The following is a 27,884-nucleotide window of genomic DNA, read 5'->3' on the forward strand; positions in this document are numbered from 1 at the left end:
AAAGTAGGCCTTTTTGAAGAGCTATAGCAGTTTTGAATGAGAGGTTTTGAAAGTTTATTTATTTGAAAGATTACAGATGATTTGACTTTTGTGAAATGAAGGGAATTTTTTCATCCTTTTAGCCTAAATCAGACCTGTTTTGTGAATCTGATCTCAGAGATGCTGTTAGATAACTGACTTCCTTCTGTGTTTATGAATCACTTTATATTAGTTGAGTCAGTCAGTCTTTCTCAGTCCTCTTAGACTCTGATCAGAGAACAAGTCTACATACAAATCCTTAATGTGTCATTAATTAGAGTTAAAGAAAAAAGTGGTACTTTTCTCCTACTCAGTAACATGTAAAAAAGAAAAAATAAATTGAACAAACACCTCTAAGTAATTTTAAGATTATTACTCTTGAAAGTTGAAATCTCTTTAATTGTGTAGACAGAAAGCATAAGAATTATCATGTGTTTGAAAGAGGTGCTGCAAAGTTACTGTCAAAAATCTGTGGAAGAAATTAAGAGGAACCTAGGTGTTTGTGCTTTTCTTTATCTAGTAGGACCTCGAAGTGCACCTGATAAATTATTTTCTTGCTGAAATAATTGTGTGATGCCTTTGATTTGACATATGCTATAATGCATTAGGAGTCTGGATTAAATCTAGATTGCAGGATTTTTTTGAGGATTACAATCTTAACTTCGTGTCATTCAGATTCACCAGTCTGAGCTTTCAGCAAATAGAATGTCTTGAACTGTTTGTATCCTAAAATATCCATATTGCAGCAGTTCAGCCAAAGCTCATTTCTGGAAAGAACACAATATTTAAATGTGTCTCTCCCTCTGCCACTCTCTGTGCTGACCATGCAGTAACTCAGGCTGGTAATGATGGCAGTACCTCCTTTGGAAATCTGCATCTTTGCTTATTCCACCTATTTGTCTGAATCTATAAATGTGTGATTCTGTGATATGTTTTGTCTTGAAAACTTTATACAGGTGAGGAGGATATCTGTTGGATATTTTGGGGGGATTTCAGCTTTTGTTGAAAATATGGTAAATTTCTGCTTACCCTGCCTGAGGAAAACTTTGTAAGCACTAGTACCCAACAGTAAAACACCTCTTTCTTCCACACTGGCCTTTTATAGGCTGGCAGGAATTATTCTCAGCCCTCTTAAATTCTCTAAATTCTATTCAGAGTGGAAGCCACTCAAGAAGAGACTTATTTTGATTGTGTATCTTTTACTAGTTTCATCTGGGTAGAGACGTGTCTTGCATAGGAATTTTTATGTTCCCATGATGGGCTTTTACTTGAAAGACAGTAAGCAGAAAAATTACAAGAGTAAAGATTAATTTTTTTTTTTAACAAGTGTTCTTCCTAAAAGCTCATAAAGGACTCTTGTGAGGGGTTTTAGCACATTGTAGTTTTATGTGCTGGTAGGAAAGCCACCCTAGCTTTCAGGTAGGGTCTTCTTTCATTAGAGATAAAAGTTCTATTTTTCCCTACTGATTTTTGTCATGACAGGGTTAAATATAATATGTATCAATACTTTTTCTTTCCCTATTTTGTCTGGAACTAGTTCATTTTATTTTCCAGACCCAGTTGGAATTATTGTTATAGCTATATGAGAAATGGTCCAAGGCAGGAAGTTAGTGAAAAACTGAGTTTATGAGCTCTTGATTAGCATTCTATTGAAGTTGCTAATTAGTGCAAATAATAGTGGTTTGGTTTGTGTGGGGCATATCTAATACAAGCCAATTTTGCTAGTGTTCTGAAGTTTTAATTATATTCTTTTCCTTCCCTGCTATTTTTATTTTTTTGTTTAGTAATGTGAACAGCTGCTGGCTAAAATGCAGGACAGTGCTTGAAAACAAAAAGGATGTTTTTAAAGTTAATAGTGCAGTGTCAATTGAAACACACCAAAAACTGCTTTGCAAAGTATACTGGATTTCAATTACATAAATATGGCCTGAAAATCACTCTACATTGATTTTATAAATTATATATATTTTATGTAGACTGTGCATTACCCCTATTTATACAGATCTCTAAAAAGGGTATAGGTTAAGACTTGATGTATGCATGACAATTAATTTGTTAGTTTTGTAAAATCTGCAATAATGGTGTATTTTGTTTGATGCACACAATATTTCTCAAGCACATGCTCATATGTCAAGCAAGTTGTTCATATGAATGCATATAATGGAGGTAAAACTGTTAGTCTTCTAATGTATTTTTAAATAGTTTTCAAATCATTTTAGTGTATATAATGATTAACAGATGTTTGGACTTATTCAAAACTGAATATTGTATAGGTAAAAGTTTACTGAAAGAAGATTTTCCAGACTTGGTCATGCGCTTACTATCACAAAATATGGCATTTCAAAAGTGGAGCTGAGAATTTCCCTCTTCCCTCCACATGAGCATTGAAGCCATGTCAATACCACAATATTGCATTTGCCACAAGCACTAAAGATCAGATGTTTGTGCCATAGCAATATGCATGGAATTCCAGGATGCCTTCTTCTGACCATTGTCTTGCCCGTTGCACAGGATGCAGGTTTAGTAACTTAGGTGTGCTGTGTGTCCTCCTGCTTCACTCAGGCATCAGGCTAAAGTCAGCAGTGTGGATGTTTGCTGAAAAATGTTTGTTTTTTTTTACTTTTGGTGCACAGCTTGTCCATCTGTTGTCCATGCCCCTTGGGAGGTGATCTGTGAAGTGCTGGAGTTCACGCTGCATGTTGTTGGTTGGGTCAGGGAGTTTGTTATCTTACAGAAAGTGTATTTTGTGATCATAACTCTGAAAAACTCATTGGCAACAACCCTTCCTTTTTGAACCCCCAAGGGAGATAGGCCTTCAGACTGTCATGATGGAGGAAAGACTTTCTTGTAGTCCTGCTCGGGATTCCAAAAATCTCAGAGAATGATAGAAAATATTTTGAATGCTTTGAATGTCACAATAGAGTTGTGCTGCTCTGTTTAGGTGGGATTGAGCCTTTCAAACTCAGTGCACTACTACTTTGTTACAGTTTTCATGTGACCTCCCACTCCTCTGGAAACAGATATTGTGGCAATTTGACTGTAAAATCCCTGCAGAAAGCCTTTGTTCTCTTAACAGCAAGGCTGCACACTGCAATGTCCAAAGAAATAGTAGTGACTTATCCTGTAGTTGTGCTGGTCTCACTTCTTGCAGTCAGCATGGATTTTGTGATCCATCCTCACGTCTGCTTTTCAAAGTCCTTCAGAATACAGGCTTTGAACTGAGGAAAGGATTGGGAGTAGGAGGTAACTGGAGCTGTATCTCAAGGTAGCTAGAGAACAAGCAGCCCTGAGTGAGAGATACTTAAAATCTTAATTGTTGCATGCATGAAACATGTGCACAGCAGCCATGAAATGAAATATCATAGAGAAATGATAGACCCACATGTGTTTATACCTTAATGCATGCTGACCTCAAGATTTGCCCTATCCTCCTCGGTAGAAAGGCATACTTCTTGGTATGTAGTTTTTTTATGCATCTTTCTTCTTCTTTTCAGAGAAACTGTTGTCACTTCTACCAGAGTATGTTGTTCCTTATACTATCCATCTTCTAGCTCATGACCCAGATTATGTCAAAGTCCAGGACATTGAGCAACTCAAGGACATTAAAGAGTAAGACCACTTTTAATAGTGTTATTTCTAACTTTATTCTAAGTGGAATTTTAATTAATTGCTGTACTCTGTTACACAGTCCAGTGTGCATAATGATGCCAGTAACTTCTGGAAAATATTGAGAGAAATAGTATAGGTGCTTTTTTAGCCCTCTGTGAGATTTTATAGACGAACCTTTCACCTTCTGCTCATCTTCATTTCATTTTTCCAAAAGAACTGTTTTCTCAGAATTAGACTAGTTCATAATACTAGTAAAAGCTGGACGTAATCATGTTCTCAGATGTGCTTTTTAAAGGGATTTCTTTTGTGCTTTGGTTCATGTGGGATACTTTATTTCTCCTCTAGGTGCCTGTGGTTCATACTGGAAATATTAATGGCTAAAAATGAAAACAACAGTCATGCCTTTATCAGAAAAATGGTAGAAAATATCAAACAGACTAAGGATGCTCAAGGACCAGATGATCAAAAAATGAATGAAGTAGGTGATACTTTTTGATTGAAATTTGCATTTAATTCTGGCCTGGTAATGTGAAGGACTTGCTTTTTGTTTATACACCAACTTGAAGATGTCTTTCAATAGAATTGTACGTATGAAAAGATATTTACTGCAGTCATTATATTTATTTTAGTTTAGATAGCAGTTATTTTCCTGTGCTTCAGTAATTCTTGCACATTTCCAAGGGAGTCATAATAGTTTTCAGTTATTCTGTTTCTGTCTCAGTAAGATTACTAAACACTAAGTTTAAATAGATACAAACTATAAAATTTACTATTTAGATCATCCACTAAAGTGCTTTTTAGTATTTCATTTCTAAAGTGCCACAGTAAATTTTATAGAGGAAGAAAAATACATTAGAAATCTCTGGTATTGTGTAGTGCGTGTATCAAACCTTTTTTTTTTTTTGTGGTTTTAGCATCACATCATGTCCAGATTTGTCCCTTTTCTGCTTTTCCCACAGAAATGTGTTTTGGGGAGTGGGTTTGTGGGATGTGTGTGCTCATTTGATTAATTTTGTCTTAGAAACTATGGCAAGCATTACTCTTAAGTGCAGGAATACCATGAAAACCATCAGTCTTCAACTGTTAGACTCACAATGCTTTTGCTTTTACCATCTGTATTTTAGTATCCTTAGATACACTGTTTAAGATGCAGGCTAGTGTTAAATATTTAAGATGATTGCTTTTGAACTGTGATTTCTTGTGGTCCTGTGCATGAAAGATACACTGTCTTTTTTCAAGATTTTCAATGAACTGGTTTTTAAATTTTATTATTTACAGAAACTATATACAGTCTGTGATGTAGCAATGAATATCATTATGTCAAAGAGTACAACATACAGTTTGGAATCCCCTAAAGACCCTGTACTTCCAGCCAGATATTTTACTCAACCTGACAAGGTATATTTTGGCATTTAATTTTTCTTGAGATAAGTCTGTTTAAATATTTGCTAGTTGTAATTCACAGTTGTTTTTCTTAAATATTTCTTGTATCTTCAGACTTCTCCCTCTTACATGAAAATGTGTGTTGAAAATGTATGTATGTGTATGTTTTCATAAATATATATATGTGCAGACACCAATTTCTCTTCCCTCCTACTCCCATATTACTGTTCTAGTTTAAAAAATCAAGAGCATAAATGATGTAAATTAAATCTTTCAGTACAAGCTCCAGAATGTTTATCTCTTGTTCGCTGATTATTGCTGTAATTGCCCCCACCCCCTTTTTTTACAGAATTTCAGTAACACCAAAAATTATCTTCCTCCGGAAATGAAGTCTTTTTTCACCCCTGGAAAGGTAGGTATGGTATGGGGGGGCTTGAGGTTTAGTGCTATGTTTGTGTTCTGGTTTGTCTTTGTTTTTGAAGTGACAGTTTTGTTTTCTTTGTTTGTGGGGTTTTTTGGTTGTTTTGTTTTTTGAAGAAAACTAGCATGTAATTAGCTAATCACTATGTTTAAGAGAACCAATTGTTTCTAGGTATAGAGAAAGAGATGGGTGAAAGGAAAACTGCTGCTGTCTATACTAGGTGGTGGCCACAATGGGCAAAGCCTGTTGCCTTTAGAAGGAGAGAATCCAAAACCACCCCAATGTAGCCCATAATATTTGTCAAGTTGACAAAATAGTTAACCTTTTTAGACTGCTGAAGACTACAATGTTGCATACAAAGTGGCAGCTGTGAAAAACTCTAACAGAAATAATTTTAAAAGTCACATCATTAATGTTTGGCAAAGCTGAAAACCATTTTACAGTACCTTATAAGATAATTGACTGTTCTATAGTTTTGTTAATTTATTCCTTCAGAATATGCATTCTATTGAATGGCAGTGTTCTTTCTTCACTAAAACTATAAACCCAGGTACTCTTTAGGATAAAATTAATATGTGGTAAAGGAAGTGACAAACTGTGGTTTTCATTTGGATTAATGCATCCTGTTCCAGATGACAAGAAACATTAATTTGTTACCTTGTGAAAGAAAGAAATCTTCATTACTCTTAACTTTACTAATGAAGCATTAACTGTCAGATAGTAACTTAATAATAAAGGAGGAGTGCAAGCTAGGAAAAGAAGCAGATTTCTCTTTGAGAAATTGAAAGTCAACATCTATGGATTGGAATAGATCATCATTGAAATTCTTTTGAATCTGAAGTTAACTTTTATATTATTTTAAATTTCTAGTGCTGAGTACTCTAGCTCTTCTTGTGTTGTTTTGACACTTTGTAATGCAAGAGGTGTATTTGACCACAAAAATTTTCAGTTTCTTCACTATCATGGGAGGAGCATGAAATGAAAGTTGGTTTGGGTTGTCTTATTTTTGCAAGCGGAAGACTGGCTTGGGTGAATGTTAGTGGAGTGGATATAAGCAGATAACAATAAGGGCAGGAAGGCTTTGAGTGTAGATTCTGTGGAAGGGAGGAGCTCTTTGTGCAGGCCCTCTTAGTCCCTCCTCAGCAGAAAATCCAGTTGGGTGTGAATTTGAAAATCTCTTTGCTTTTGAGCTCTTTCAGCATACACTGATTAACATTTAGTTCTAAACTAATAGAAGTAAATTGTTAAGCTGGATTTAGTTCTCTAAGGTTTATATTTGGAAAGCATATGCTATTTTTTTTGTGCTCAGTGCAGAATGAATCTTTCTAAGTGTAAAATTCCCTCTGGCTATAAAAGTATAACCAGAACTTCCATCGTCTGTAGCTCTGAAAAAAGAAACACCCAAGGCTGATATGATATGCATGTTGAACTTTTTGTAGCTGTCACTAACTGCAGACATAGTTAGAATCTAATATTGAAGGAGAAGATGGATAATGAGAGATGCAGGGAATGGTCTTTAACTCAAATTTTTTGTACATGGGTGTTTGGCATTCTCTTTAGGAATAATTGAACTCTTTCAGCTCTCTCAAAAGTTAGTATGAGCTGGAGGTGGTTGGCAGGTCTGAAAGATAATCCAGTTAAATTAATAACCTGAAGCTCACCAGTGTCTGGAAATTGTGGCACTTAATAAAAGCCTAACATTTTTAAATCTGTGCAAGAAGTATCAGAATTTTCTCCACAGTATTTGGCTCTTGAGATTCTCATTTATTCCCCGTTGAGACTAACGTGGTTGCCAGTAATGTCTCCTTTGCTGAAAGGGCTCTTGTGCTGCTATTTCTGCTTTGCTGGGCCAGGTGCTTTTCTAATGCAGATGGGGAGCTGGTTCAGGTAGATAAATCAGCAGAAAGCAAATGGCACACAAAGTGACAGTGCCTGACTGCATGGTGCAGTGAGCAGTGAGCATACAGCACTTCCAATGAGAGGAGAACAGAATCCAAGGCTAGAGAGAATACCAGCTTTGGTGGCAGCTACTTCTTTGATTGCAGCTCCCTCAGCTTCCTTCTGGTGTCTGTTGTAGCCTTCATACAAAAATGTTTATCACTTTGTGTTAAAATTAACATAATGATTGCAGAAAGTGAAATCTGTGACTATTTTAAGCATAGTACATGTTAACAATATCTGAACATGTAGCTTAAAATAAAGGAAATATATTTTTGGTTTCAGCCCAAAGCAGCCAATGTTCTTGGAGCAGTTAATAAGCCTCTTTCGTCAGCAGGCAAGCAGTCTCAATCCAAATCTTCACGAATGGAAACTGTAAGCAATGCCAGCAGCAGTTCAAATCCAAGCTCTCCGGGAAGGATCAAAGGGAGGTTGGTAGACAACAAAGGATCTTTGATATTTCAAATATTTGTAATGGAAACTTTGAATACTTCTATAATGTTTTCTAAGTAAAAGACAGAATTCTTTTATCTTACATTGAAGTAAAGTTAAGTACCACATTGGTATAACTGAAATCATGAATATGGCTTTCTAACTCCAGAAATAAATTTTCTTAGAAAAACCCAAACCAACAAAAACCCACCAAACAAAAACCCACCAAAAAACAAACAACAACACAAAAAATAACAAAAAAACCTCCAAAACAAAACAAAAAAACCCCAAACTCCAGAATCAAATTACATCCAGAATTGGCTGAAGGAGAAGAGGAAAGCCTCATGTATTTTAAATTTTTTGAGGGCAGGGTTGGGATTTTTTGCTTTATCCCCCCACATGTATATATGTACACAGGTGTGTGTGTGTGTGTGTACACACAGCTGCAGTCCCTGGGAACCTGGCTGTAATGCTACAAACACATCCCACCCAGGAAGGACTGCTAGACCTTTGTAGTGGTCCTGCACGACTTCCTCCTCGAGTCCTGCACTTTGCTGGACTTTGCAGGCAAATATTTTTGGATTTTAGGTTAGCTTAGTGATGGAGAGGTGAATGCACTGTAATGCTATATGTCATCTTCTAGTTATCTGTCTTTAAAATTATGGCTTATTTTGTGCCAGTTTTGTAGGTTATTCATCAGTTTGTGTATCTTATGTTCGTTTTTTTTTCTTTTAACTGAAAGTCATATTGTCACTAGTTGTTTTTTTTTCATGGACAGTGAGAGATTGTATAGCCTCCACTATTTGTATTTTTTTCTACTGTTTCGCATTCTTTCAAGACTTAGGAAATGTTATGTTTGAATTTAAGACTTCTCATTTGGTACTGGTGTGACTATTCAATATATAATATTAATTTTAAATGTGGTGCAGTGTTTTACAAGAAATATTTCTCCACTGGAAAGTCTGCAGAAAGGCTTATTTCATACATGTCATGCAGGTTCACATGCTGCACTGTATTACTGGCTAATGACAGGTTCTAGGACTCCAGATTCTTCTCTGTATCCAGCAAAACAAATCTGAGATCAAATTTTAAAAAATGCTGCACTCACAGCCTAACATGTTCTGTCATCTTCACGATCTCCCCAGTTCACTGAAGTTTAAGGGATTAGTGTTTTGGGTGGAGATGCCAAAGACGAAGAGAAGAGATGGGAAGGATTCAGGATGCACGATATTTCCAGTTTAGTCTGTCTGAATATGTACAGGCAGATTTGCATCTTTTGAGAGGATGTATAAAACCTAAGCTTCCCATTACATCCCAGTTAATACAGATTGTACATCTGTAGGAGGGACAGAACATCTTTCACTCGCTATGCAGTGCCCAGGCCAGGGAGTTGAGTTTGTGTGTTTCAGCACCACTTTTCATTTCCACACATAGCGTATCTCTTTTCATTAAAAAGCATGCACTGGTATTTAAAAATCTTGCTTCTACAGATGAAATTAAATTACTTGTGCATTGGCTTTTGTGCATTACCTTTTATCTGTGGGTCTTGGTGTTTTACATATGCAGGAGGCATTATTGTCCACAATTGCATTTATAGAAACTGAAATAAAAATTAAATTGCTGCTGCAAAAAGCAGAGGGAAATTTGAATTCCTGTTTTATTGCCTAAACCTTACCATAGAAAGATGTGTGTTCTTTGGCTGGTCTGTCTGTGGGAATCTTTGATGGCTATAGGAAAGTGTAGGCAATTGTATGCAAACAAATCTCTTGCAACTCACACTCTTCTGTTTAAAAAGGCTGCTTATCTTTCCCAGTGAGAAAAGGAAATTGAATGTGGTTTTGATCCAAACATTTGTCTTGAGACTTAAAGGATGTGGCTTGTGACCCTTGATATCTATAGTACCCACAGTGAAAGGTTCCTTCTGCCAAATTGTTTTTGGTTTATTAATAGATTTTTTTAATGAAAATTGTTGTCCTCAGTATTTTTTTAATGATTACCCAATGTATTATAACAATGAGGGAAATATACATTTATTCATCCTAGGCTTGACAGTACTGAAATGGACCACAGTGAAAATGAAGAATTCACACTGGCTTCACCCTTACCAGGAAAGAAAACTGACAAAAGGGACGACTCTGATCTTGTAAGGGTGAGCTGTTAAGATTCATGTGATGATATTTGAGATAATTAAAAAATATGTTGAAACATGAAAATGAGCTGATATTTTAAACTACTGGAAAATATGTTTAGAGTTGGATATGAAAATACAATGAAAAAAAAGGTTCTGTTTCTCATAGAGTCATATAGGTTGCAAAAGACCTTTAAAGGTCATCAATCTGGCCATTAACTCGGAAGAGTGAAGTCCACCTTGAAATCATGTCCCTGAGGTTACAGAGGTTTAGGAGAGTGGTAGTATCCTTACTAATTCTTACCAATGGAGATATATATATGTATCTATATGTAGTTCAGTAATAAGAAAGGTTCCTAATGAGGATATAAAACATCTCACTCAGATGTAGTACTTTAATATGTAGAAGAAGTTGCAAGCTGGCTAAATATTACGTTAAGCAGTATTTATACCTGTATCAGAACACAGAAAAGTAAACCACAGAAGAAAACTATAATTGTATTGTAATTCTAAAAACAGGTCAGATAAAATAATAATTTCCCTTACCAGTAGTAAGTTTCACTTCTTTGTGCCTTAATAGCAGTTGACAGTCTGCAAATTTTGTAGTATTTGGGATACGCATGAGAAAGTAAAAAGATCAGATTTGCTAGAATTGGATTTTCTAGGCTGCATTAAACATGTCCTGTATCTGATGTCACTGCTGCTTTATTTCTTTTTACTGTCTCTGACATTTCTCTTTTCTCTCATTTTGTCATTCTAGTGCATTTTTCTAGGTTGGTTGGGACATAAGCTACTGACTAGTAAAAATTCCTGAACTTTTGCTTGTCTTGAAGTATAAGTAACTATAATACACTATGGGAAAAGCAAACCAGTTTATAACTAAATAAGAAAAATCTGGAATCTCTCGTCAAAAAAAAAAACACACAAAACACTTCTGTAAACCCTAAAGTCTGAGAGTCCAGACAGCTCCTGGCATGCAATTCATGTTTAGAAGCATTAGTTGAAATAGTAACTACTGAGAAAGCTCAGTGATAAAGCAAATACAGGTCAGTGTCTTGAATACTTTTGAGAGGATCATTCCACTTCAAATCTGTAAGCAAGTTGCTCAAGATAGTGGATTCAGAATACATTTTGGGTTTTTTGGAGATGGGGAGCAGATTACAGCAAGGATTACCTGAGAAGCAGGATTTTCATTGCGTAGCAGAAGGTCCATGTTCTAAAGGTATTGCTCTTCAGGATATTTGTCTAGATTAACACTTTAGATTAACAGATTAACACCTTAGTTCTAAGGCTGTGGGACACTGTTTAGCCCCAGGGAGAAATTTTACTTTGAGAATTGGCAGCAGTTACTTACTGGCTAAAAGGAGCTGCAGTGACAGATGTGCATCTGCAAAAGCAAATAAAATGGGGAATAACGAGAATGTCACTGAAGAAATGAACTGACAGGAGATGTCATCATTGTTCAAACATTTTTCTTATTTTCTTCTAGGGTAATTTTTTGTCCTTCAATTTCTTTTCCTTTTTACCTTCATATCCTTCCTAGATTTTCTTTCTGCTTTTCTTGAAAAAAGTTTTTGGTTAAAATGGAAACATGAATGAATATGTAAGCTGACCTGTATGTTATGTCATAAGGCAGATGTACGGGGAAAAAAAATCTTCATTCAGGTTTTAAATTATGTATCTCTGTTTATGTAGATGAAATTTCAACGTGGTAAATACTAATAAATGTGTTGAAATACAGTAGTGTTACTATGAAACAAACATTGGAATGAAACAGAAATAGTGTAGATATTTGGACCTTTGGATAATTTCATGATGTGAAATGAAAGAGTCACCCATGAAATGGTGGATAGGTAATATTTTCTGCTTTTATTTTTCGGAGGGTTGGTTGGGGCAATATTGCCCTAGCAGCTGCTTACTGAAATCTTTGCACTGTCTATGGCTCTTTACTGTGCTCTTTAGAGAACTAGAGCATGGAGAGAAAAAGGAATAGTTTCTATGAATATGTTTTCAAACCTTGTGATTCAGAAGGGGTTCTATCTTTGTTGATATGTTAGAGGAAAGGGCTGCCATCCAGTGGAACCTTGACAGGTTTGAGGACTGGGCCCAGGGGAACATCAGGAGGTTCAAGAGCTCCAAGTACAACGACCTGCACCTGGCTCCAGGCAATCCTCAGTAGCCATATAGGCTGAGGGATGAAGGGATTAAGAGCAGCCCTGCAGAGAAGGACTCTCAGGGTCAGTCATGTATGAGAAATGAGACACAAGCCAGCCATGTGTGCTCACAGCCCAAAAGCCAACTGTGTCCTGGGCTGATCAAAAGGAGATTGGCCAGTGGGGGCAAGAAGGGGATTCTTGATGTCTCCTGGGACACTCATCTGGAGTGCTGTGTCCAGCTGTAGGTCCCCATTAGAAGACAGACATGGATCTGTTAGAGGAGACCCAGAGAGAAATGCCACTGGAATGATCATAGGGCTGGAACACCTCTGCTAAGAGGAAAGGCTGGGAGACTTGGGATTGTTTAGCTTGAAGCAGAGAAGGCTCTGGGAAGACCTTATTGCGGCCTTCCAATACAACAGGGGCATGTAAAAAAGATGGAGAGAGACTTTTGACTTGTCCTGTAGTAATGAGACAGGGGGGAGCAGTCTTAAACTGAAAGAGGTGAGGTTTAGATTGGATATAAGAAAGGGATTGTTTACAGTGAGGATGGTGGAACACTGGAACAGATTGCCCAGATGAGTTGTGGCCCTGTCATTGGACATGTTCAGGGCCAGGTTGGATGGGGCTTTGAACAACCTGGTCTAGTGAAAGGTGTCTCTGCCCATGGCAGGGTGGTTGGAATGAGATGATCTTCAGAGGTCCCTTCTGATCCAAGCTGTTTGTTTTAAGGCTTGAGTGTTTAAGGGTTGTTTTGCTGCTCGGAGCAAATGTTGGTACAGCTCTGACAATAGTGACTCGGCAGCTACCACTAATTCCTGTGCTTCCTTTTATGGCTCTAAAGTCAGGTTGCCCACTGTCTTCTGTATTAGTGCCTTGCCAGTGCTGGCACAGGAGACAGGCATAAGCATCCTGCAGCTCACAACAAGAGCTGAAGGCACAAGTTGGCAATTCCCATCTTCTCTGTCTTTGTTTTCCTGTTAGATAGAAATGCAGTTATGGATGTTCTGTCCTACTGTGTTGGACACAGCAGAGGGTACAAATGAGGAAGGCCTTACACACTTCAGGGTTTTAACTACTCACCTTTCAAATAATCTGTCTGCATTGTCTGGTATTTTATATGTAGGTGTGTGTTTATATTTTTGCTAGTGTTTTTAAAATGCATACGGTAAACAATCTGAGACAACTTGTGCACTTTGAAGACTGTCTTGTTGGAGGAAGCTTCTACATGTGACTGTTAATATGGCAGTTTAATTTTTTAATTTAATGGTGCAATCTTGCCTTTTCAGTCAGAGATGGAAAAGCCTAGAGGAAGGAAGAAAGCCACTATCACAGATTCAGAAGAAAAGCTAAGCATAGATGACCTGAATAAAGTGGGTCAAGAGCAGAAGCTTAGAGGTAGTCAACGGGGAAGGAAGAGACCTGCAGTTGTATCAGAAGCTGATGAAACACAATGGCAAGAGGAAAAAAGGCTAAAAGAAGATGTGATAGAAAGTGAGGATGAACAGAACAGTCCACCAAAGAAAGGGAGAAGAGGACGCCCTACCAGAACAAATAATGGGACAGCGCCAAAGGAAGAACCAGTGGCAAAGTCATCAAAAAGGAGCAAAAAAAAACAACCGCCAGCAGCTGCAGTGGAAGAGGAGGAGGAGGAGGAAGAAAGGCAAACTGAAAATATTGAACAAAAACCAAAAGGCAGGCAAAACAGGACATCAAAAAGAACACAGCAGAGGTAAGTCCATCTTCTTGTAAGCTGTGTGTTTTTTATCTTTGGACATTAGTTATAATTTGATGCTTTGCAATTTGGGTCTTCCTCAAAACAGAGCAGAACCATCTGAAACTAGTACAGTTGAATCAGCACAGTCTACGCCACAGAAAAGACGAGGAAGGTCATCACAAACACCACCAGCACAGCAAAAAAAAGTGTAAGTCCTCTAAATTTGTGTTTAGTGAAAATTAAATAATGCCTCTGTGCCCCTAAGCAAGCCTTTACTGAAAATACTTTGGAATGCTGTAGTTGACAGTTAAGAAAATAAATTGCTTTTGTTATTTCTAAAATTTTTTCCTTAGCTGCTTCTCCTAGGGCATCTCGCAACAGAGCAGGAGGCTGTAAATAATTGTAATGTGCTCAGGTATCATGTGTGTAGCATTGCTTTTTTGGGAGAAAAGTCAATAAAGCATACAGAGGCCTTGAAGATAGGGCTTTATTAGGACTTAGGGGAGAGGAAAGTGGCCTTGTTTGTTTCAGATAGTGGGGAAGAATCAAATTGTTACTATGGTGAAACAGAATTGTGGAGAATCAAGTTTATGCTGATTCTCCTTAAATTAATGCTCACTTTCTAATTTGTGGCCTTCTTACTATCCACTTAAATAATTTTCATGTGGAAAAGATGTGTTGTGATCAGTGAAGGGTAGTAGCTTCTGAAAATTCTGAAGTGCATTAAATTCCCAAATAAAGGTAAACTTGTCGTTGGCTAGCTTTATTTTTTTGTGCCTGCTATAGGAAAATACAGGTATCTGTACATTTCTGTACATGTATAGATAATATATGTAAGCAGAGGTGCACAAGGGGTTATTTGACCACTTGTCTCAAACTGCAGCTCATGGAGAATATTTACTTTTCTAAAACCTGATATAAATTCCTTGGGGCACCACTTGGGGACATCTACTGTCTGACACTGTTGAATATCTCTGTTGTCTTACTGGCTTTTGGGCTTAGCATCACATTGCTCTTCCTCTGGAAGTGTAGTGTACTGACTTGCCTTAAAGCAGGGATCTTCTCTACAGGAGAACCTTGCCTGAACAAGCTCGTGCCCTCATTTTAAATTCTGGGCTCACTCCGGATCACATGATCTGGCATATTGCATGCAATCCATCCTGACCTTTCCAGTTTCCCTGCCTCAGGTCAGACCTGTGCTTCTCCCTTACTCTGTAACCAGAAACGCAGGACCAACACTGGCTGCTTACTCCAGAAATCACTACCACATGTGAGGTAGAACAAGGGCTGGAAACTGCTTCTGCCATGCAGTGAAGACAAACCAACAAGTTATTGTTGGGTGATGTGCTATGTGGTGTTTGTCAAACATGCCTTTTACTAAATACTTAAATAACTTTTCTCTGTGAAGTTGATGTGTTTCTTTACTCCATTTTAAGCGGACAGTAAACTATATCACTACCCACAATCAATAACCAGCATAACTCTCATTCACATGGATGTACATTGTTCCTGTCAGCTGTCAGGGTTCAAAGTTGTTGGATCTATTCTAGATTTCATTTAAAAAGTAAAAATGGGGTTGTGTTTGTTTGTTTTATCAGACCACTCATATTTTGACTGTTCTTTTTCCAAATCTGCAAGGAAAAGGTGAGACAGTAGCCATTTCTCAGTCTTCATAGTGCATTGTAGTTAAGCCTTTCTCCCTCATCTACATCAGTTTTCACTGAAGGAAGTTGATAGACTGAGCCAGCATTGTGTTCTGCAAGATAAATATATTTATACCAAATGCTTAAAGCTTTCTGTGCTCCTTGGGAGTGGATTTGGCATAAGAATTTGGGATTTTGTGTATGAGGTGATAATGTATCCCGTGGGTGGTAGTGTATAACCTATTTCTGATAGCAAATTGGGTTACCAATTAGCACATGTGAACAGGCTTATTTTTGTGATATATGAAAGGAAGAACCTAGCCTGTGAATCATTCTTCTGCTTCCTTTTCAATTCCATTGCTTCTACCAGTCTTGGAGGACTTGAGTTGGGCTAATTTTTGTTAAGGGATGGCAAGTTGGTTGGTTTGGAAATAATATAATTGTTGTGCAATTGAGAGATTTTATTTTGTCTGAATTTTATTGGTTCTCAGGGTTGAAAATTCCTACCACTTTGACGATGTGATAGCATCAGAGTACGATTGTTTTGGATCTGTGCCCCCACTGGAGATTGAAGTCTGTCTGTTGTGTGCCTTGAACTGAGTTTCTGGTTTCATTTCAATCAAAACGTCACCAACTTTGGGTGCACCAAGACTGCACCTGCAGTAAATGGGATGATTCGGTGATTTGATTCTGAATTGTGCTACTGTATTGTAGGTGCAACTGTGGAGTTTTTGATACATTTGTAGTTGGCTTTTTTTAAAGGCAAGGAGTGTTGGCTAATTCTCCTTTTAAGCAAATGAGTGCTTTCTGCTTGTGGCACAAATCCCATAACCAACACAGACAGTTTAAGGAATTGTTGAGTGATTGTTCTTGATTATCCTGATTAAAGTATTGTTACACTGGTTATCCCTAAATAGCTTGGACGATTTGCATTTTAGGTGTTAATTTCATGGGTAGTAATATGGGTTCTAGGTCTGAAAAAACAGATGCAATTATTCAGATTTGTTGTGTAAGAAGTCTTGGAGAAGTAGCGTACATCTGTTCATGAAATTGAATAGAGAGAAAACTAGCAAAAAATATTCAGTCTCTGGCTGTTTGGCTTTTCCTGTTCACTGGTTAGTGTTGTGTCAACCTATTTTGGCCTGTATCATGGCACTGACAAGAAAAATCTGCCACGTCTGTAGAGGCAAAATTGTTCAGCTTTGTGCTCCTGGGCCTCTATTGTGGAACAATTTTGTTTTCAAATGGTGTTGTCCAGCCTCCTAGTTTCACTTCAGTTCTGTGCATGGATGAACTAGACAGGTGTAAAAGACAGCAGAATTATATAACATGAAATGGTAACGTTGCTGTTTTTGTGAACTAGAATGTTTGCTCTGTTATACAGTTTATACATACATATTGTAGATGTACAGGTGCTGTGAAGCTGATCTTTATTCTTCTTCTCATTGTAGCCGTGCAGGGCGTTCCAAACAAGCAGCCAGTAAAGAGAATGAATCCAGTGAAGAGATGGATGTGTTTCAGAGCAGTTCACCTGTCAGTGATGATATTCCCCAGGAAGAAGTAATGGAAGAAGAGGAAGTTTCCACAATCAATGTAAGAGAAATGCCTGAGCTTTTCTTTGTGAGTCTTTGTGGTGTTCTCTGTGTATTGGTGATCAGACAATGGCCTCTCTTCTTAGAATGATTTCTTGTTTTTAGAACTTAACCGTCCTCCTTTAAAATGAATGGGGTGGTTGTCAGCTGCCACTGTTGTGTAGTGGAGCTGCACTGTAGTTTCCTAGAGAATCTGCATTTCTTAGAAAATATAATTTTTTATCAAGTATCTTGAAGTTTCTGTCCTGTGTAGCCTTTCCTATCTGTATGCCAGAATTGTGTAGCATCTCATGGGAATTATTTTCCAGGTAACTCCTGCAATTCTTCTCATCTAGATTTTAATAATGAATAAAGCTTCTTTATACAATGTTGGGGAGGATGAAACAAGAAAGCCTTATAAATATGACTGCCTGGCAAAAGATTTTGAGAATATAGAAACTATAAGCGAGATTGAAATGAAAGCAACCTTTGAGAAGCCTTAGTTGCTAAAAAACAATGATGTGACCAGCTGAATGTAATCCCCCCTAGAAGAAACAATTCCCTCTGCAAGCAAGCAAGCCTAAGAGTCAGAGCAAGCCCTGCAGCTTGGCAGATGGGGCCCAAAGAATAAGATTTAGGGTTTAAAACGTAAACACAGTATAGTAATGTAGTGATTCTTATAGGTTGTATAGAAATGTTATAGGATATGCATGCTGTAGTAGATTGGTTAATGAGAATCTGAATATTCAACACTGAAGATGATTTATTGTATTGTTACGAGAACTTCGCTCTCTTTTCGCGCTCTCTTATCTCTTTGCTCTATCTCTTTTCACTCTCTCTCCTTTTGTCCCGCTCTTCTTCATGCCCTTTTCTCTCTTTGTCTCTTTGTCTTCTCCTCTGCACTTCTTCACCCCCTCCTTTCCACATGCTCTCCGCTCTTAAACCTTTGTCTTTAACTCTCTTACACTTTAAGCCTCTCTTCTCTCGGGCCTGCTCTGAGCTGCGGCTGGCAGCTCGCAACAGGGCCCTGCACCCACGCCCTTTGCAATAAACTGCAAGTTATACGACTTAGCTTCAAAAAAAATCTCATATCCATCCGTCCCAACCGTGCGACCCCCAGCAGCTCCTACAATACAAAACAGACACACAGAATGAATAGTACTGGAAAATAAGCATCGAGTCTTGGAACAGAATCCTAAACTATCTCTTCCTCTTACCAGCATATGTTAAAATGAGTTCACTTTTATCTTTATTTCATACAAATACATTGGCAATGTTAGTAGTCACACTAAAACTGAGAATGCCTTCACACTTTTGGATAAATCTGGTGATTGGAGCATCTGAGGGTGGTATGAAAACCCTGAGAAAGGAAACTGCATTGTTGTGAATTCCATTAAGCATGCAGGCTCAGTAAATGGAGTTGGTCATTGACTGAGACTTGTACTTGTGACCAAATGAATAATGAATGACACTGCATATGGATACTCAAACATTGAGTAAGCCTGAGCATTTTTCCATTATAAAATGTATTTGTTCTTGAATTTTTCTTTTTTTTTTTTTTTCTGTAAAAAACGTTTCAAATATCTTTTCTCCAAATAGGTCCGTCGCAGAACTTCCAAAAGGGAAAGACGATGAGTGAGCATGTAGTTACCAGCCTTCCAGGTGAAAGCTTTGAAGAATGCTTTTAATATAAAGCTTGAGACTGAATGAAGCTGTTAGTGCACAAATGGGGTTGCTGAAGAGAAGACAAAACCTATTTTACTGCCCCTGCATTTGCAGTCCCTAGGTCACAAGCTTTAGCCACACACATGTTGATATCATTAACTGTGGATTTTTGTGAAGTGTAATGTGCGCTGGCTTTGTAGACATATGAACTAAAGAAGAAAACTGTAAATAGTTCTTTTTTTAATGTTTCTGACTTATAAAGTGCTTGTATAGCTTTTATCTGCGGCTTTAAACTGACAGTACCCCACTGTTTATTGGATCGATTGATTTAAAAAAAGAACAGAGTTTGTTGAAAATTGATCTCAAGCAATATCTGTCAGTGTTCGTATTTGTACTCTTGTTGACGTTTAACTGTGAAAAACAAGTCAGTTGAACAAATAGTGCCACATTCTTTTGCCACTATTTGTCGAGGAGAAGAAGAAGAAGAAAAAACAGTCTTTGTGTCCTTCATGAATATAACCTAGTGTTTACCTTCAGGCACCTACCTATCATCAGAGGTGCTAAATTACTTTCTTTTACAGTTGAACAATATTGGATAGAATAATACAAGACATGCAAATTTGGAAAGAAGTTTTGTTTTACACCTCAGTATTGATGCCAGACTTTTCTGGACTTGTAGTGGCATTGAAAATTCAAAAAGGATTTAAAATACTTTAATTTTAAAAGTGTGTTATTAAATAATGTACTGAATACCCTACCCATTTTATCTTCCCCTATCAGTTTTTATTAATCTACTGTATCAATAAAATTCTGTAACTGAGTTTTTAATAGTCTAGTATGTTAATGTGTATAGATATTTCCTTCTGAACATGATGTTCACAAAGAGCAAATTATTACTACGTTATAATATGAAATCTGATATATAAACATTAGTGAAAATACAGTTCTTATTACAATGTAAAGTTAATCACAAAGAGAAATTTTATTGATGCAGTGTGTCTTTATAAAGCTGTTCTTGAGAGCCAAGTGTTTTGTATTTTATAGTGAAGTTGCATGTTTATGAAAAATGTGCTGAAAATGGGATGTAATGTTTTTTTTTTTGAAACTCGTATCTAGCAGTAGTATATGGTAGGTTGCCTCATGAGAGATCCTTTTATTGAGAGTTTATTGTACCTTTCTGTTTTGTTTTTGATTTTTGAGCCAAATTTTTTTGGTATGAAGAGCTAAGTTTTTTGTTGAATAACCAGCTGTCAATTATTATGGTCAAAGTATTCAAGATTTGAATGAAGCTTTGTTTTTATTTTGTGCTACAATAGAGAGAGGTTGGTTTGTGTTGGGGCTTTTTTTGTTTTGTTTGGAGGTGGTTTTTTTGTTTTGTTTTTTTTTTTTTTTTAGTTATAATCTGTAAAAAAAAACAACAACAAAAGAAACAAAATGCATAGAGCAGTATCCTGTATACAGTTTAACAGTTTACAAACTGTCTTTGAACCAAAATATATCAGTTGTTATACTCTGCTTAGCCAAGCACACATCATAATTTCAGGTGCTGTTCTCCCTCTGGTTCCCTACAGTTGACAACACATGAAAAATAAATTTCTAACCTAAGAAAATTTTATTTCACTGAATAATGGAGCATTTTCACATAATCCATCAATAAATAAGTTGTTGTTGCAAGGTTACCTGTAAAGATTATAGGAAAGAATAATACTAAACCACAAATCCACCAATTTCCAAACTGTAAGGTCACTAATAAAACAAGCAACCCTTAGAATTTTTTTCATTATTCATTTTTTTGGTACCACTAGGAAAAAGTATTATAAACAATTAGATTATTCTGCCTCATCTTAACTTTTCCCCCTCTTCCAGTATTCAGCTTTTCAACATTTATACCTATAGATGTGGGGGAAATGCTGTCTAGAAAGGCAGTTTATGGTTGATGTGAATATACTTTGAAATAGTTGGCACAACAGAACTGGCTTACTTATGCTTCAGCAGTGCAAATGCAAGTTGTTGAGGGTTTTTTATGGTATAAAATGATTGAAAGCTAACTTTGTATTTTCCTCTTTGACAGAATTGCACTGAAAACATTTATGGAAGATGTACCTTTAAGTCAATTTTATAAAAAAAAAATGAAAAAGTAATGCTGAAACTGCTGCATACTCTTGAGGCTTTATGTGCATAAACATGGTTAGGTTAAACTTCATGGAATATTGATGCACCATTACTGATCATAATGTTTATTGTAAATTTAAACTATAGTTTTGCAATTTAAATGTTGATTTCTTGGGTAATAATGTGTAAATCATTATTTCTTGAGAAATAGGCACAGCAAATATGTCATTCTTGTATTCAAACCTCTTCTAAGTTCATTCTCATCTCATATAAAGAAAATGAATATTTTATGTACTAACATTTTGAGATCTGCGTACATAGCTACAGTAGATTATAATTATGTATAAAAGATAAATTGCTAACATTCAGTTAGCATGCTCTTCTGCAATGATAATGTTAAGTTTATAAAAATGTACTGTATTACATTAAAAGATCAAATTGAACTCACTGTAACAAGTTCCAGTATGACATTTTTGTGAGATTACCAAAGTATCTTGCTGTACTTTGCAGCAAATAAATATTTTGTCACATTTCCTTTTTTTGCTGCAGTGCAACAGGAAACTTTCAGTGATCTGTAGTTCATGTGCAAAATCCAAACAGGGATTTTAATCTTTATACTAGTATTTAAAAATAATTCATTGATTCGAGAAGCATGGTGGTTTTTTACCTGTCACAGACTGAGATAATGAATATTTAGGGCTAGCTAACCCACTAATAGGGAGGAAACATGAAAGTGTTTGAAAGTTCTAATGTGACTATACCTGTTTCACCTCAGATAATCAGAATCCTGTATTAACTATCCTTGACTCTGCCAATTGACTTTATTTTCTAGCAAAATTGAATCCCTTTTCAAATATTTTGACACTTGCTGTTTTAACATTTGGATCTCTGTGAACAAAAATATTAGTTTACAAAAAGATACTAATATTAAAGACATTTTCACCAAAAATGAATATGCTCAGTTTGTGAGTAACTTGCAAAAAACTTAAGTCTTGAATCCTAAATACATTATTCTGGCATAGCATTTGTCATCTGATACTCTAGAAAAGGCACCACCAAACATGAGAGGGGTGTGTGCGGTTTTCTTGCTGCTTTTTTTTGCGTGTGTAGGTTTTGACAGATTATCCAAGTCTGCTTTTGTGAATGCACACAGTAGGTTTTGCATCCTGCAAGTTTACTTATCATTCATACTTATCCCTGTCACTCTGTGGGGTTAATTCTTAAATGCAGTCATCCTGTGCAAATACAAGTACAAATCCAAGAATGTTGTTTGAATATTCTCACAGTTGTGCACACAGAGGGTACGAGGACCTTAAAACAGGACACCACCAATAAGCAAATTTCTGAGTTTGTGGAAAATTATTCTGGGATAATTTTACAGACTTGCCTGTGTTTCAATATATATAGTGTAGAGATGGATACATCTCTGCCTCATCCAAGCAGGTGCAGAACATATTTTACAAATACTTTTTAAAAGAGACACATTCAGGTATGGCAGTGTGTTTGATCAAGGCTCGTGTCTGCAAACACACATGACCAAGATGAGTTCTAGATGGCCATCCTGCTACTCTGATGGTTATATAATTACCAAAATGATAAAATTCACTGGAACCAAGACCAGTCATCCATCAGGAGGAGTAGAAGAATCTGCATGCATTCTTTTTCCTGTTGTCCTCAGAGATTGCCATTCCAGTCTTTGCATCTTTGTTGGATGTTACCTTTACAAAAGATGTTTACTAATTTGGGTGCAATATCCTAACATTGGCTGAAGTGATTTCTTTTCCACAGACAAGCAAACTTCCTGAGGTGTCAGTAGGTTTGTCCCACATCCTCAGGATGCCCTCATTGCGTACAATACAGCTTCTGCTATTTTGTTGATCATGGAAAAGTAAGAAGCTGAATGTTGGCAATTGGTACAGAAATACAGACAAGAAACTTCCACCCAATTTGCTTTAAAATTCATCAGATTCTGCTAAAAGATCCAGTCTCTTCACAGTGGTCCCCAAGTGCCTCTGTATTTGTGTGGGCAGGATAAACATAGTCTTATACAGTGTGTACAGTAGGAAAACGTTTCATGCTTGCATTTTTTTAGTACCTCAGTACAGTCATGATGTGGTTTTTAGTAGCACTTTCATTTCTGTAATGAAGATGTATATTGTATATTCTTTTTTAAACAGCAGCATCATATCGACGTAAGAAGAAAGAAAGCAAGCCTCTAAATACAGATTTCTACCCCTGCAAATAAGTCTCTCAGTAATGATGCAGTATGCTGGAAATACTTTGACATACGGGTTCTTTGAAGGATGGATAACATAAGGTGTTTGATTTGGCTAGCTGTGTTTCCCATACTTGTATCCTACCTCACACATGTAGACACAAAAAAATGCAGTATTTTGCAAGTCAAAGCAGTGGTACTGAGCACTGTCCCTGTCTACTTGGAAGTAATTTTGTTATTAAAAAAGAAATTGCAGGTCACAGATTTGTTAGTGGCTCTGAACAGATTCAGTGTGTTGATGGCTTCCAATCATATGTTCTGTAATACTGTGCCAGTATTGTTGTTTTTCATTATTTTTTATAGGTAGAAGACAATTGCACAAGTTATGAAATGCAGTCTAAGAGAACATGAGAACTTAGTAGCAATATCAATAGTGGTAGCTTCAGTTGCTGTTACAGTGTAGAAGATTGTGTTAGAATGAAACAATCTTATCCTAAAAAGCTTTTTCTTTACTATGTTGGGAAGACAAGCTGATAATGTAAAGCAGCTTTCTTCTTGATCACAGCACCTTGAAATAGTCTGGTTTGTAACAACTGATTTTTTTGCTAAATATACTTTAAACTTGCAGGTTCCTGTGTTCCTTGTAGTGTATTTCTATCAGGCAAAATTAAATTCTTGTACACTAAAGATATTTTGAAGAAGAGAAGAGTTTTTAATCCTTATTTAATAAACTAATAAGGTGTTCATTTTAAGCAAAGAGGTTTTTGGGGGTTGGCATTTGTTGGGCATTTTTAATAGCCATACCTACAGATGCAGTAACATGTTACATGAGCATGATGTGCTTCGCCATTTTTCTGGAGTCTTTGACCTGCGAGACACTGAAAGGCAGTAGAAACTGCCTTTGTGTTTTCCCCAAAAGGCACTTACTCTCATTCTTCAATGATGATTTCAAAAGATTAATAAATGATGGTTTAATTATCTTCTGCTATAATCTCTATGGTTTAGGTGATGAAAAAACAACAGTGGAGCCAAGTGTGTGGTTGACTAGTAAGTGGGGTATTGGGGATTATTGATTTGAAAGGTGCTGGAGAGATCAGTGAAGAGTAGGGAATCACACATAAATGAGGTAGGAATGCAGTCTTTTGATATGAGATGATCTATGATAGGAGTGTTCTACTCAAGATGAAAGCTGAGAGGGGGGAAACTAAGTTGGTGATCATGCTATTATTATTATTTATTTAAGAGAGGAGAACTGAGGATATGTTGCTTTCTCTGATTTGGAGGAAAATGTATAAGAATGTGCATAGAATTGAGACTAATACCAGGAGTGTTTGTGGAAAGAGAGCAATGGCTACTGCTGAGGGCAAATGTCATTAGTAAGGAATTTGGAATAGTTTGGCAAAAGAGGATTCTAACCTCCATAGGTAGGAAGTAGGGCAGCATTCATTTATGTGCTGAACTAAAACTGGGGCAGAAGAGGTTGAGGTATAAGCCATTGGGAAACAAGAGCTTTCAAAGCTGCCTAATAGCAGCAGCCTGCACAGGTCCACATTGCAGATAGCAGCATTTAAGCTTTGGAATGATGTTTCCTACAGTGCCTCTCACTCAGTCTTTCAATGTGACCTCTTTTCTCAGCAGCATTTTGTGAAACCCTGACTATCTGCTCTTCCTTACTAATATCAGTACTTTCCTAACAGCCTGGGATGATTCTCCCCTTCCTTCCCATATGGATGTCCTCTTCAACATGACAGTGTGAGTCCTGTGCCCAGTCACTGGCTGCTTTTCATTCCTTTCTGTGGGCCCCAGCCAGGCAGGCTTCTGACTCTTTCTGTTTGTGACATGGGCTCTTCGCTGAGTGGGTGCTTGGTCACTGAAAAGCTTCCTCAGGAAAGCAGTCACAGCAACAAGCCTGACAGAGTTCAGGAGTGTCTGGATGACATTCTTGTAATTAAGTTTATTTTTAGGTAGTTCTGTGAGGAGCAGCGAGTTTGACCTGATGATTGTTATGGTTTCTTTCCAACTCGAGATGATCTTTGTTTCTAAATGCAGCTGTTGTGCTGCATGTTTCACAGGCATTGAGCTGTAAAGCAAAAGCAGTCCTCAGACTGCAGGGTGTATTGGAAAAGGTTTGGACAGGTTTGGTAATTCACAAGAGAAGTAGCAGTAGTTGAAATGCTGCTACGTTTTGTTACCTCATTTTCCCAACATCTGGTGAACCAAGCTCCTTCCAAGGTTATAGGTATTAGTACTTCAGCAAAACTAGGAAGGTGTCTTCCAAAATCTGGCCTGTGTTATCCAGGGAAATGGCAAGTAAGGACTCCCCTGAAACATAAGTAGCCAACTATGTGTTCCCAAATACACTTTGTTTTCTAAGTCAAAAGGAGGAATAATACAGAGAGATTCGCTCTTTTCTTGCTCCTGGTATTAGGGAAGAAACAAGTCTTTGGTAGGAATGTGAGAGAAAATGAAGACTATTGCAGTAGGGAAGATCAAGTTTTGCCAAACCATTTTTTGTAGTCATGGAAAGAACAGGAGAAGTTACTCAGGAAATACGTATCACTTCAGCAACATTTAATGATTATTTACTTGGGTGCTATCCTGACAAGTGTGTGACTGTGGGCTATGGGATATTGCACTCATTTTCCATGGGATAGTATTTAATCTCTGCAAGGATCTAAAAATTAATTTTGTTTTCATCTGAAGCTGTTCAGTTACTTTTATTGTTTATCTTTCTATAACTGTTATTTAATATCTGGTCAGCATTCATTTCCTGTTTTCAACTTTTGCATTTAAACACAATAGTAAAGTGAGAGATGGCCATGACACAGAATTGCTGTCATTTAATGTTCTCATACTTACTTCAGGTAAAATATTTGATGTAAAATGAGAACACTTTAAATCCATGCTTAATTCATTAATATGTTCAAAACTTGTGACTTTGTCATCTTAGTTTCTGTGCTATTTGATATTGAACATTGATTTATTTTGTGTTGCTTTCTGTTTATGCAAGAAAAAAGTCCTTAGTGTACTGTAGCTGTCCCTGCTTAGGACCCACCATCCTAACTTCAAGACTTATGAGGACTTCTAAATAGTTGTTTAAGTAGTTGGATTGTCCCATTTTGTTATAAAGGTAAAAATTGCCCAAGTGTTCCTCAGTTAAAATTTCTGGGATGAATGACTGAGACAGCTGGAGGGCTTCTCACAGTGGATCTCCTGTTTGAATCTCTGGATTCCATGTTCCTGTTAATGTGATGCTCCTGATAGCCACTACCTCTGCTAGACGTAGGGAGATACTAAACCTCACATCCTTCTCTCTAGTCTTTCAGCCACATTTTTCCATTCTTCTGTTGTGTTAATTTTAAAAGGAGTGGGAGTTTCATCTCTGCCAGGAAATTACTTCAAATCTTTAAATCTTTTTCTTGTGAGGCTTTTGCTTTTATGTGTAATTTGTCTGTCATGGTTTTGATATCAAAAGGCATTTCAATGTTTTATTGTTTTAGGTTTTTTTTAAACCACATAAATTCAGACCTTTGGACACCTTCTGCTGTTCACTTCCCCTGCAGGCATTCTGTCCAGGTGTTCTGCTATTTCTAGCCAGTGACTGTACAACAAGCTGTTAGTCTGTGTCCAGGCCTTCTGGGAGATGCTTTTAAGAGGTGAGTGGTCAGAGTGGCTTCTGCCCGGACTCAGGTGACTTCTGGAACATTGAGGATCTACTGTATTCTTGTTATCCCATACACCTGCGTGCAGCCTCATCCATGCTCTTGCAAATCTGGATTTCACCACACAAATTCCATCATGTGAGCTCATGGGGGTCATCTGGCTCCCTGACATGACACAGCATGGTGGGATTTTTGAGAACTTTCTCCTGTGCTAGGCAGTAGCCAACTACTGCTAAACTACCAGCTGCCTTAAAAGGGGTGTAACATTTTCATGGGAGTGCAGACCAATTCATTTGAAGAAAGCATTAGTTAGTGTATGCAGTGGGTGAGCTTTGAGAGACATGAGCATTCTACTTGGGTTTTTTGTCATTTGGTATCTGCTATCAACACATTCCTGCAGCTGAGAGGTGCTGAAATGCTGAGTATGAGAGGAGTAAGAATCCAGAACATGGCAGCTTTGTGTATGGCAAGGGGAACTCTCCTGTCCCACGTGCCAGAGAGAAATACAACCATGTAGGAACTGTTGTTATTGAAGTAGCAGATGTGTGTATTTGCTTACTTTCTGCCATTCTTGCTGTTAGTCTTCTGAAACATCTGATATTATAATCTTCTACAGAGCAGAAACTGAAATGCAACAGTTTTGTCATGTGTACATTTGTAAGAAAGGTCAGATTGGGAGTATGTGCTGAAAAACCCAGGTGTTCCATGGTCTTGGCTTCTGTGCACAGCTGTGGCAATGTTTATTTGTAAGAACTCCAGTGCCTGTTGAGTTGTGCCTCTTTATTTTTCGTTTTACACATTTACATTCTTAATGTGCTGAAAAAGGTTTGAAAACAAGGTTTCAATATTTAAGCATAGTATATTGCTTTTCTTATTTGAACCCTGGTTCTTACTTTTCCTCATATGGTACAGACTGCTGTGGAAATAGTGACTACGAAGGGGAGGGCTACCAAACTAGGGAGAAGTCCTCATGGGAGAGTGGAGTTCACTGTTGCTCTACACAACAGGCAGCATCTGAGATCAGTAAAACATTGGCAGTAGCCATGGAAAACTCCTCAGAAGAAAAGTGCCATGTGCTAAAAAAATAAAATAATCAGCACATACCCTATTATGTATTTGGGATTTTTGTATCTTTTATACCTTTCTGTTTCTTTTGATGTTTCTGCCATGTTCCTTCTACTTTTATACTGTTCCTTTGTGTTAGTCGTGTCCAA

At 37.2% G+C, this 27,884-nt stretch overlaps 1 protein-coding gene across 1 annotated transcript in view; it reads left to right on the forward strand.

The window, feature by feature from the left end:
• The window catches only part of PDS5B (PDS5 cohesin associated factor B), a 101,256-nt gene extending 81,217 nt beyond the window's left edge, over window positions 1–20,039 (forward strand). The window contains exons 26-35 of the mRNA XM_058800654.1: window positions 3,513–3,627; window positions 3,973–4,105; window positions 4,906–5,025; window positions 5,360–5,422; window positions 7,655–7,800; window positions 9,845–9,950; window positions 13,375–13,817; window positions 13,909–14,010; window positions 16,897–17,038; window positions 18,616–20,039. Of these exons, the coding sequence (XP_058656637.1) occupies window positions 3,513–3,627; window positions 3,973–4,105; window positions 4,906–5,025; window positions 5,360–5,422; window positions 7,655–7,800; window positions 9,845–9,950; window positions 13,375–13,817; window positions 13,909–14,010; window positions 16,897–17,038; window positions 18,616–18,651 (1,406 nt within the window). The 3' untranslated portion in view covers window positions 18,652–20,039. The remainder of the gene's footprint in view (window positions 1–3,512; window positions 3,628–3,972; window positions 4,106–4,905; window positions 5,026–5,359; window positions 5,423–7,654; window positions 7,801–9,844; window positions 9,951–13,374; window positions 13,818–13,908; window positions 14,011–16,896; window positions 17,039–18,615) is intronic.
• The last annotated feature ends 7,845 nt before the right edge of the window (window positions 20,040–27,884 follow it).

The sequence above is a fragment of the Ammospiza caudacuta genome, chromosome 2 (assembly GCF_027887145.1).
Source record: "Ammospiza caudacuta isolate bAmmCau1 chromosome 2, bAmmCau1.pri, whole genome shotgun sequence".
NCBI lineage: Eukaryota > Metazoa > Chordata > Aves > Passeriformes > Passerellidae > Ammospiza > Ammospiza caudacuta.